This window comes from Sander lucioperca, chromosome 3 (assembly GCF_008315115.2).
Source record: "Sander lucioperca isolate FBNREF2018 chromosome 3, SLUC_FBN_1.2, whole genome shotgun sequence".
NCBI classification, from domain to species: domain Eukaryota; kingdom Metazoa; phylum Chordata; class Actinopteri; order Perciformes; family Percidae; genus Sander; species Sander lucioperca.
The window spans coordinates 36,195,892-36,208,221 of record NC_050175.1 but is presented as its reverse complement, the minus strand read 5'-3'; the positions used below and the strand labels follow the sequence as shown (position 1 = coordinate 36,208,221).

The 12,330-nt window shown below is 40.7% G+C and overlaps 1 protein-coding gene across 1 annotated transcript in view; it reads left to right on the top strand.

The window, feature by feature from the left end:
• The window catches only part of adamtsl5 (ADAMTS like 5), a 44,468-nt gene that overhangs the window by 15,592 nt on the left and 16,546 nt on the right, over positions 1–12,330 (top strand). Inside the window, exons 3-6 of the mRNA XM_031323528.2 lie at positions 4,793–4,962; positions 7,326–7,386; positions 8,823–8,928; positions 9,741–9,868. Of these exons, the coding sequence (XP_031179388.1) occupies positions 4,793–4,962; positions 7,326–7,386; positions 8,823–8,928; positions 9,741–9,868 (465 nt within the window). The remainder of the gene's footprint in view (positions 1–4,792; positions 4,963–7,325; positions 7,387–8,822; positions 8,929–9,740; positions 9,869–12,330) is intronic.

Here is a 12,330-nt window from a genome sequence, read left to right as displayed (position 1 = left end):
TAAAAACACATCTCTTCCGACTACACCTCGGATAAAAATAAATTTAAAAAAGTATATATATTTCTTGAAGCTGCACTTTCATATGGCTCTTTGTAGTTTTGCTTATTTAAAGCTAATGTACTTGCACTTACTACTTGTTGTCTGGAGTTTGCATCTTCAGGGTTGAAAGCACTTAATTGGAAGTCGCTTTGCATAAAAGCGTCAGCTAAATGACATGTAATGTAATGTAATGTAAATGTAACGCTGCCTCGCTCTCTTTTTGTCAACATTATCAAGGACGCATGTTCTCTAAATAATCTTTGTTGAAGTGTCACTGGACTGGACTGGACTTTTTTAAAGATTAACCAAAACATTATCACTTGGTGTTTAAACCATATTCTGACTTTAAAGAACGTATCGTTTAGATAAGTTCACACATATTTAGATGTCCTGCTAACTAACAAACAAAGAGGACTTGATCGATTAAATAATAATTAAAACAAAATAGCGAGGACACATTACAGAGTACACTAAGGACAAGATGAATAATTAGTTATTCTCTGTATAATGTGGGCTGTAAAATCAATGGCAATATGTCCGGCAGACTGGACTGACTAAGGAGTCATTTTTAAGATAATCTATAAGTCTAAACTTTTTGCACAAAATCAGATAATTTAGTTTGTGGTCTCTGTCTTCACCAGTTGTCCCCATTTGTCGCCTTTAAGGTAGAAAGTGTTTCCAGTTGTGTCTGTCAGCCCCAGACGGTCTCAGCAGGCTGGGAGAACTGGTCCAATGACAGATGAGAGGACTGGTGGGAAACATTGTCAGTTTACCTGCATGTTGGATTGGATTGAGTCTTTGGCTCTTTACTTTCGTCTTTCGTCTCTGTAACTATGCAGTTTGCTTTTCACACAGGAGAGCAGATTTGTTCCTCTGCTCATGTGAAGAAAGGGGGGGGGGGGGTTGCATTTTAAAGGTCAAAGATCACTTTCATTAATCTAGAATGCCAGCCAACCCCATCTCCAACTGTTATCAACGCTAATTTGACCGGCGGTAACACTAATGAGGGCAACCTCAGGTGACCCTGCCATGGAAAATGATGGAGAGTCATAGCACAGGAGTGTGTGTGTGTGTGTGTGTGAGTCTCAGGTTTGTTTTCCTCAACATAAATGGTCACTGGACAATCTTCAAGAAATCATTTTAGAAAATTCAACTAAAAAACATTATCGTTTCTTCTTAAAAGCATATTCTGACTTTACAGATCTATTACATTAGTAAAAATGATTATTTTACAGACTAAACTAATAATCAGATAATTGGAAAAATTAATGTTGTTAAATGAATGTTAAATATTTATTAGTTTGAGCTCTAGTCTTTTATTGTCAACACATAAATCAAGTGCAGAACATGACAGAAACACCCTTACACCAAACTGCTCCTTTACAGTAGAAGATCTGATTACACAGCAGAGAATCCTGCTGCATACATTTGCATATTAATGAGGAAAGTGAGAAACGAGGAAAAGAGCTTTCAGTTGTGCTCTTATTTCTGTGTGGGCTGAGTGTTAAAGGTCCTATGACATGCTGCTTTTTGGATGCTTTTATACAGGCCTTAGTGGTCCCCTAATACTGTATCTGAAGTCTCTTTTATATAGGCCTTAGTGGTCCCCTAATACTGTATCTGAAGTCTCTTTTATATAGACCTTAGTGGTCCCCTAATACTGTATCTGAAGTCTCTTTTATATAGACCTTAGTGGTCCCCTAATACTGTATCTGAAGTCTCTTTTATATAGACCTCAGTGGTCCCCTAATACTGTATCTGAAGTCTCTTTCCCGAAATTCAGCCTTGGTGCAGAATTACAGCCACTAGAGCCAGTCCCACAATGAGCTTTCCTTAGTATGTGCCATTTCTGTGTCTGTAGCTTTAAATGCTATTGAGGAGGAGAGAGGGGGGGCAAGGTGGAGGGTGGGGGGTGGCCTTGACCAACTGCCATGCTTCGCTTGTTTTCAAGCCATGATGTCTCTCTCTTTCTCATGGGTGGGCCAAATTCTCTGGGTGGGCAAAGCAGAGAAAGGGGAGGTAACCTTCCTCCTTATGACCTCATAAGGAGGAGATTCCAGATCGGTCCATCTGAGCTTTCATTTTCTCAAAGGCAGAGCAGGATACCCAGGGCTCGGTTTACACCTATCGCCATTTCTAGCCACTGGGGGACCATAGGCAGGCTGGGGGACTCATATTAATGTTAAAAACCCTCATGAAGTTAAATTTTCATGCCATGGGACCTTTAATTCTCGTCTTACACAGCAGATACTCCAGATGACTTTGGCTTCAGCCCTTCCTGATAGCAAGGTTGTTGAGAGTGTGTGAAGAGTTAAAGAAAGTGTGTTAGCCAGCTCCTGTATGAGAAACCGGTGGGAACACTGCCAGTTTCAGTCCTCCTCCAGGGCAAAAACTCTGGAATGTGTTTGAGGAGCGCCATTGAGATTTCTCTAATCACTTTTATTGTTTGGCTATGATGGTCCGGATCCACCAGGCTCACAAGGTTATTTTTTTTATCATATACTCTTTCAGTTCATCTGCCTGTGTTGGATTCTTGGCTATAAATAACGTGGGTTTTGTTCGGGGTCACACATAACTCCCCCCAACACACTTTCCCCCCTTTCACAAATGATATCCCATTATTCTGCCAACACTGTAGTCTCTCTGTCTTCCTCTTATACACACACACACGCACGCACGCACGCACACACACACACACACACACACACACACACACACACACACACACACACACACACACACACACATACACATACACACTCACACGTACACACACACACACACACACACGCAGGGATTGAGAGCTGCTGACAGTTGACAGCTTGGAACATGCAGGCCAACACTGCAGAGTGATGCCGCAGAGCGATCACAGCACGGAGTCATGTTGTCCATAACTGCATGGCTCCACAGAGTCCAAGAGGCACAAGGATAGAAACTGATCAGTGTGATGTCTGATGATATTGACAAGTGTGGGGGAAGTACCTGAGCTTTCTGGAGGGCTCCTAGGAAGCTTTGTGCTGGGGAGAGTCACAATAAACATATGTTTATTTGGTTTATGTCTATTGTCTATTTTGTTATATTTCCTATACTATATGTGTTAATATTGTGAACATTTTACATTTATCAGTAATTGTGTTCAGAGTTGTGAAAATGGTGTTTATGTATCTATCTTACCAGTGGTGAAAGTATTCAGACCTTTTACTTAAGTAAAAGTAGCAATCTCACACTGCCAAAATACTCTGTTGCAAGTCCTGCATTCAAAATTGAAGGCATGCTTTAATGCAGAATGAGTAGGATTTGTCTGTTGTGGTTTGTGAACACAACATTCAAAGTCAGCACCTCCTCCCTGGTTCTACGAGCGTTACGGTGCTTGCCGGCGGGTGAAAGCCAACCCCAGATTCACTCTCGTTTTGGAACGAGCTTTGTCTGCTTGGCTTTTTTTATCTCGCTATAATTGCATATTTTTGGCGCTGTATGCGCCATTTTCGTAGCTTCCTCTTGGATGCGTGCTTATGATCTGGCACCTAGTCGCTACGTTTTTTTTATCACGGTTGATCCCCAGAAATGACCAGAACAAAGCAAAATAAGAAAATCCAGGCAGAGTGCAGGGCCTCTGCAGATAGACACCCCCACACACTTCTACTGGGTCATAATTGATGATTGATAGAGGGATTACTTTTGTATAAATAGTAGGGGTGGGAAAAATGATCGATTCTTAGATACATCGCGATTCTCTCTCTCTCGATTATCGATTCTGATAAGTTAACAATCGATTTAAATGTGTTGATTTTTATTTAAAAGTGTCCAGACAAGTACAAATCAGAAAACAGAGTGACTAAAAGAGGATTGGATAATGGACAACAACTTAGAGTTTAGGCAAGAGTGCAGAAAAAAAAACACACAAAAATGGCCAAAAGGAAAAAAATGTAAAAAAAATTACATTTTTGTATATATACACATGATCTAATAAGACATACATGAACTAATTAGGCAAAACACATATAGGCTGTTCATCTACTTTATCACATGACATCTGACCACCTCATGTTTCATGTCCTAAGAAGCCAATGATCCACCTTTAAACATGACTGAGCCTCTGACATGGAAGATTACTGGGAGAGAAGGGGACTTTCACGAGCACGTTTAAGACTTAAGCATGGAACGACTACCAAACAAAAACCTCAGTAGACAGAACATTTCATTAAAACTTGTGTGTGACAAATACTGTATATGTCTAGCTGCTTTGTCTAGGAAGTGATTAGCAAACTCTGAGTAGCATGGAAATGTACATAAAAAAATTGTTGCATCGAGATGCATCGATAATCGGTTTAGAATCGAATCGTTGGCCTCTGAATTGGAATCAAATTGAATCGTGAGGTGCCAATCGATTCCCACCCCTAATAAATAGAAGATATATATAACTAACATGTTAAAGTAGGATTACCAAAAGAAAGTCATTGAAATACTCTAATGCATTATCTGCAAGTTGAGGAAATGCCTTAAAATGCATTTCCTATCATTCCTCTTTCAAGATTTCTCTTGAGATACAAAGTCAAACCTTTTATTTCATAAGATGTTAGTCACAACAGGTTATGCCACAATTGTTGTTTTGTTGTTCCACTAAGAAGATATTAAGGCTTAAAGAGAGATTCGTTGATTGTCTCAGCCTGTCACCAGCTCTTCCTCTGTGTCACTTTGTAACAAGTGTTACATGTCAGCATTAAAGTGTCTCTCTGTGCCATTTGTGTCTCAGCCCTGGGTTTCTGCGTGGCATCCCTCCGGCGAGGCCTCATCAGGGCGTCCGGCGCGCGCCCGGCGGCAGCTGCACTTCAGGAACGAGTGGGCGACGTGGAGTGGCTGGTCTGTCTGCTCTCGTAGCTGTGGGAGCGGAGCCTCGGTGAGGAAGCGCACCTGCATCACCAGGTAAATAATACCCGCCGTGTCCCGCAGGGTCACTCACAGCAGTATACTTGGATAGGATAGGAAGAAACATACTTTTAAAGTATTTTAAAGTGCTCATATTATGCTTTTTGTCTTTTCCCCTTTCCTTTATTGTGTTATATATCTTTTTTGTGCATGTTATAGGTTTACAAAGTGAAAAAGTCCACCTCAAAGGGACTTACCATCTCCAACAGAAAACACTGTTCACAAACTGCTCCAAACAGCTCTATTGTAGTCCAGCCTTTACTTCAGAGACAAACGTGGTCACTTTGTAACACACGTTATAATGCCACGCCCTCATACTCTGCTTCTGACTGGTTAGTAGTCCTTACCTAGCTACTGAGCATGTGCGACTCCCAACAAAGATGGAACAGAAGTGAGATGTCTCACTCTGTAGCTAAAACAGAGAGCTCAACACACAGGGTGAAAAGAGGAGCTGCAGCAATGTGCAGTACAACAAAAATATTATATATTTTAATATTATATATTATATATTTATAATATAGTTTTTTTGAAAATGAAACCATGTAAACCTATTCTGATATAACCTCTAAATACAATTATGCACCTGGAAATTAGCATAATATGAGCACTCTAAGTTTTAATTATTGTATTTCATTTATGGTCCCAATGATCCTCATAAATCATTTTAAAAGAAAGTGCAACGTAAAGCCTTAATGTGTTGTCTGTTTCCTGTGGTGAAATGTAACTTTACATTTGCTCAAGTACTCTACTAAAGAACAATTTTAAAGTACATTTGATAGCTTTAGTTACTTTGCAGATTTAGATTATTATTACAAAATATAAATCAACTAATACATTGCGACATATTATTATAGCATCAAGCAATATATAGATACAATTAGCTCCACCTTTACCAGCTGTAACATTATATTATTCTGAAATGGGCCATTCTGCATATTGATTATTTTTGCTTTTGGTATTCTAAGTATATTTTGATGCTAATACTTTTGTACTTTTATTTAAGACTTTAAATTCCAGGATGTTTACTTTAAGTATTTTATATTACGTTTTACATTTTTACACTAGTAACATTAAGGACAGAGGGTATCATTTGTTGTACAGATTGTAAAGCCCCAATGCAAATTTGTGACTCGACTAGTATTACTACTTTCATTTAAATAAAACATCTGAGAACTTCTTCGACCACCGTCTGTTTCTAAATTTTTCTGAGAAACCTGAAATGCATTTAGAATAATATATTTGAAATAATTTATTTGCGTAGTTTATACAGTTGAAATAGAGTTGTAGCACTCAAATGCTTTACTAAAACATTTAGAATGTATCTAAATATAGATCTTTGCTATTTCTGTCAAATGATTAAAATATTTAATCACGATTAATCACATTAATGTCATAGTTAACTCGCAATTAATCGCAATTAATCGGACATTTTTATCTATTCTAAATGTCCCTAGATTTCTTTTTGTCCCATTATTTTTTCTCATTTTAATGCTGTTATCAACATGGAAAAGTGCCTGGCTTTGATGAGGGGGCGGAGAATTGGCATCAGCTGTGTGCTTAGTCATCAAGTGATATTTCAGACTGGACGTGCTGCGATGATAGCTCAGTTCACAACGACCAAACACACAGATCACTTTGGTCTTGTCAATGGAACCATTTGGCAACTTTTTAAAAATAAACTTTCCATTCAGAATCTTATTGGCATCCATTTCGGTGTCTCGCACTCGCCATCCACTCAAAACGTAACGTTAGCCTACTACTCTTTGGTCGGCTCGCAAGCCCAAACAAGTGTGTGCGGCGTGCCTGTTGTTTAGTTTCCGGTCTAGCTAGATCCGGTGTGGTGTTGTAGTTTTTCTAACGTTACTAGTTGTTGCAACAGCATTTGAAAAAAACCACAAAGTTTGCTAGGCCAAAATTTTTTTTAAGGTATGTTTTTGAACCGATTTTTTTTGAACCCCCAGATTGTATGTCATCATGCACCCAGAAGTTGTTTCCTCACTGATCACAGCAGTTCATAGTGAATCAGACCTATTGCGATGAAAAAAACTACATTTACATGTATTCTTTTTGCAGATTAGTTTATCCATAATAAACTACAGAGTGGTTACACTGCAAACAATATTTAAAAAATTGCTCACCTGTTTCAGAATAATCTAAACAAATGAAGTCCCATTTTTATAAAAAATGAATGAGTCCTAAATAACTAACAAAAATGTGCTTTGTGTATGATGAGAGGATTTTCAGTTCAACCAGACATTACAGTCGCCTGCACACTCACACCATAGTTCCCACCTGATAATAAAGCGTGTTTGCCATTCGTACCGTAGTGCTATAAATCTCTTTTGTCTTCTGTGTTGCAGGAACCCAGTGGGCGGGCCGTGTACAGGCGATCCCAGACAATACAAGATCTGCAACACTAAGGTGATGTCAGCATAAAGCTCCTCACACTGAATTAAAGAAGAAAAAAAAGACTTTCGATGCAGAACAATGGCTGATGTTTGCTCTAGAAGTTGGTCATATAGGTGTGTGCGGCCCGAGGGCAGGTGTTTCAGGGTGTGATCTGGAATTCCGTTGACATATTAACTTGTCTCCACTGCACTGCTTTGCACTGAACTCTGCAGACACGTATCAGACCTGCTATTGTGTTGTGAGGTCAGCGGCTGTGTGTCAGACATGTTGGGCTGTGTGTGTGTGTGTGTGTGTGTGTGTGTGTGTGTGTTTGGACAGCCAGTCACTGTGGCCCAAATTGATTAAAGGAAAAACACACAGATGGGCCGCAGCGTGTTGAAGCATGCTCAAATGTGTGTGCATGTGGCAGTTTGTACGTGTGATTAGCTCAGAGCTTCGAATGAATGGACGCAAATCCCAGACATCTTTCTCTGCTGTAATGTGTGATGTGAACAATATGATATGAAGTTTTTTTTCTGACTCTATCTGTTCACACTGCGACATCTGGGGACTCACTCACACTTGGGACTTCATCATTAGGCACTAGTGGCCTAAAGGTTAAAAAAGCGAGCTTGTGACCGCGAGGTCGTCGGTTCAATCCCCAGACAATACAGGATAAAATCTGGGTGGGGAAAGTGAAAGAGCAGCGCTTGTCCCTCCCTCATTACCACCACTGAGGTGCCCTTGAGCAAGGCCCTTAACCCCAACCGCTCCAGTGGAGCTGCTCAGTGGCCAGCAGATCAGACTGTGGTTGTACTGGGCAGCTTCCAGGTATGAATGTGGAACTGTGTGAATGTGACAGGTCGTCGTTGCAAATGAGAAGTTGTTCTCAATCGACTTACCTGGATAAATAAAGGTTAAATCAAAAAATCTAAAAAAACATGTATGGTTAAGATTAGAATTATGACTGGGTTAAGGTTTGGGCAAGCGTTGGGGTTAGACATGAAGTTGTTATACTTGAGTTTGAGATAAACTTTTAGGGAATGAAGAATGAAGTTTTCTCACAACTAGGGCTACAACTAACGATTACTTTTTCAGTATTGATAAATCTGTTGATTATTTTCTTGATTAATCGATTAGTTGTTTGGTCTATAAAATGTGAAAAATGTGGATCAATGTTTCCAAAAGCCCAAGATGACGTCCCCAAATGTCTTATTATGTCCACAACTCAAACATATTTGTGTGTGTTTACTGACACAGGGGAGAGAAGAAACTGTTAAACTAAAAATAGTCCCATTTAAGAAGCTGGAACAACTAATTGATTAATCTTTGCAGCTCTACTCACAACACAATGTAACGACCTCACAGTGTGTGTGTGTGTGTGTATGTGTATGTGTGTGTGTGTGTGTGTGTGTGTGTGTGTGTGTGTGTGTGTGTGTCTGTGTGTGTGTGCGTGTGTTTGTTTGCAGGAGTGTCCCCCCAGCTCGGAGGATTTCAGAGAGATGCAGTGTGCTGCCTTCAATGATAGACCGTTAGTGGCTGGAAACACCTTCAGATGGACCACCTTTCATGGAGGTCAGTGAGCACAACTCACTGTTCATGGGGCTTTTTCGGGGGTTGGGACAGGCGCTAAGACGGAGCGCTTAGACAGAGGTTGAATACAGATATTTTTTTGTCATGGACCTTGATGTGATTTGATGCCTGCTGCAGATCTAATTTCCTTCAGGTTAGTAAAGTTGAAGTTAAAGGTATATTTAGTCAGACAGTATGATAAAAAATGATGTTTTTTGAACATTAAAGCATGTAAACATGTTCTAGTAGAAACCCAAAATACAAGTATAAGTCTGAAAATGAGATAATATGGGACCTTTAAAGGGACTGCCTCGATAGAAATGGTATACTGGTGGCCGGGTTGGCTCAGTGGGTAGAGCAGGCGCACATATACTGAGAGGTTTATGCCTCAATGCAGAGGTCCATGTTTCGAATCCGACCTGTGACGATTTCCTGCATGTCTTCCCCCTCTTTCTCACCAAAGTGTTTTTAGGGTCACTCAAACTTGTGTCTTTGCTGATGGGAGTGAAGTATAATTTAAGCGCATGTTTCTGTCTGCTTGATGTGTAACTTAAGCTACTGTGTTTTATGGCAGTTGTGGTAAACTTTCACGTCCACTGCGAGGCCCTCCTAGGGGTTTAATCCACACAGTTATGAGTTTTCTCCGTAACGTCTGCGAGTTTTCTTGCCTCCTCTCCTTCTCTGCTCTCTCCCAGTTCCATCTCTTCACCTCCTGCCTGTTTCTGTTTCTCAGCCACCTCCCTCCCTGTTCTTTTGTCTCGCCTATTTTTCCATAATAAACTAATGAGTCACTGACTGAAGATCTTCCCTGCCAGGCTCTAACCCCTGTGAACTGAGCTGCCTGGCCCTGGGTCACAACTTCTACTACAACTTTGGCCGTGTGCTCGATGGCACAGCCTGCGACAAGGAGCCTGGAGCGGTGTGTGTCAACGGACAGTGCCTGGTGAGTGGCAGAAAAACTATTGTATGTGTGTGTGTGTGTTGGTGTTTTCTTTACATATTGTATTAATGCAATTTTGTGTCTGTGTTTTTCACACACTTTAAATTCCCATTTCAAAGATTTATTTTAAGGATATTCTTTATAATCTTCATTGTATAAACACAGGAGTCTGCTGGATAATTTAACGATAATATCGGCTTATGTTACAGCCATCAAATGTAATTATTTCAACTTGTTTCTATGAAAAAGGTTTCTTCCACTAGTTTGGCATGCTGGTCCGAAAACACAGCTTACCTTGCTCGGCATCTGGATTCTCAAGATATCACAAGATCATGCAAGAATCGCGGGATCACATTTCACACGAAATCCATCTTGTCAGGCTTCAAGTAATGCGTTTGTGTTAGAACTACCAGCTTACCGCACCAATCAGCGTCCAGTGAGGAGCTACTGGCAGCTACGGGCGTGGTTTAGGGGTGTGATGATTTTTTGAAAGTGCCTGCAGACAGTTTCCAATGGTCCTGTGTTAACAAACCATCTGGCATGCCAGGTTAAAACACAGCACAGTGGTAGGCAAATTCATCCACAATATACCCTTAAAGTGCAGGGATTTAACCTGCTGAATGTCTTATCAGGTTTCTGCAAAGCGTAAACTGGAACCAGAAACCTGGACGCCTGACTTATCTCCTCCGATTTCTATTTTCCTGACGTTGATTTCAAAATGGGACTTGATCCAGTTTCTCTGTTCATTCCCACCCTGTTGTAGTATGAGTGATGTTGACAACTCTGACTGGAGCTCTCTGGAGAACTGAACTCAATGCTGCACATTAGGACCAGAGTGCACTCATCAGTGTGGACTACAGCCTTCAGTTAGCGTTACAGCTCGGCTCTGCTCAGCACACAGGCCAGAGTCCCGCTCCCACATTCAGGCTGTCCCCTGTTCACCCCTCTCACCCTCACACAGATGGGGATAGTTGGAAATGAACTTGTGTCCCCCAGGTCCTGCAGCACATGCAAAGTAATGAAATTCATATGTAATACTCAGTAGACACGTCTGAGGGTAAAACTCATAATTAAAGTTATTTTTACACCACTGACAAAGGATTAATGCATGTCTGTGTTTACATAGCCTATGTCTATATATATATATGTGTGTGTGTGTGTGTGTGTGTGTGTGTGTGTGTATCTGTGCATGCTATCGTGTAGAGTAAAGTGGATTTATTAGCCGTTGACTTGGCTTCTCGAGGTCAGAACCGCACATATATATATATATATATATATATATATATATATATATATATATGTGTGTGTGTGTGTGTGTGTGTGTGTGTGTGTGTGTGTGTGTGTGTATCTGTGCATGCTATCGTGTAGAGTAAAGTGGATTTATTAGCCGTTGACTTGGCTTCTCGAGGTCAGAACCGCACAGGGCCTGAAACCGGAAGCAGATGTAGCCTGCAGCTGGTGCGGACCGCTGCAGGTCACAAACTGAGATCAGACTGCAGAACACATGGCTGGTTTGGACGCAGCACATGTGTACAATAGAGGCACAGCTAACTTTGTAGTGTTAATAAGTGTTTTTTTTATTTGCAGTTGCCATATGTTGATCTGGGAGTTTGTTCAATTATTTCTGTCTATTATCTTGTCAGAAATAGTGACAGATGCCCATCATAAGTTGCCAGTGTCTAAGGGGGATTGTGTTCCAATCTTTTTTTTTTCCCCAGCCAACCGTCCAAACTCCAAATATGGTTTTCGTTCAGTTTACAGTTATAAAAAATAGGAACAAGACTCAAGCAAGAGTTGACAGCTAAGTAAGCAGCTCTACTGAGGCACTATGAACTAAATGCTAATGTAGCGACTTCTTTGAAACTACCATTAGCCGCTGAGAGGCTGAGACAGTGAACAATCAACACCTGTATGACGTGCCGTTTGAATAATCCATTTCCACTCCGGGATATATGCCTTCAAAGATTCATTAGCCATTTCATAGTCTCGCTTTGCCAGACCCTCCTCCTGGAGGAGAGTCTTGGACAGATAGTCTAGCTAGCTGTCTGGATTTACCCTGCAGAGGTCTGAGAAAAGGTTAACCATGGTCCTCACATATCGACCAGAGTTTAAAATGCCAACACAAAGGAAGCCCAAGGCAACGGATATCCGGCCTAAATGAGTGAAATCCGGTGGATTTTCAGGCGGCAACGGAGCAATCCCGGAAGTGGAACGTTAAGGATATAAACTAGTCATTTTAAAACAAGAAAAAACTAAAACGTGTGCAAAGGTGAACGTGGATGTGGTGAAATTTGCGGTCAACAGAAAATGTAAGAAATCAAACCCCCTCTCTAGCTTCCTTCATGCAGGTGTAATAGACAATAATTATTGTAAGAACAACCCCTGTGACATCCTACCTGACGTAAAAGGTGAAATGAGCTATAAACAATATCTAACATCAGTATGCTAACATGCTCACAGTGACA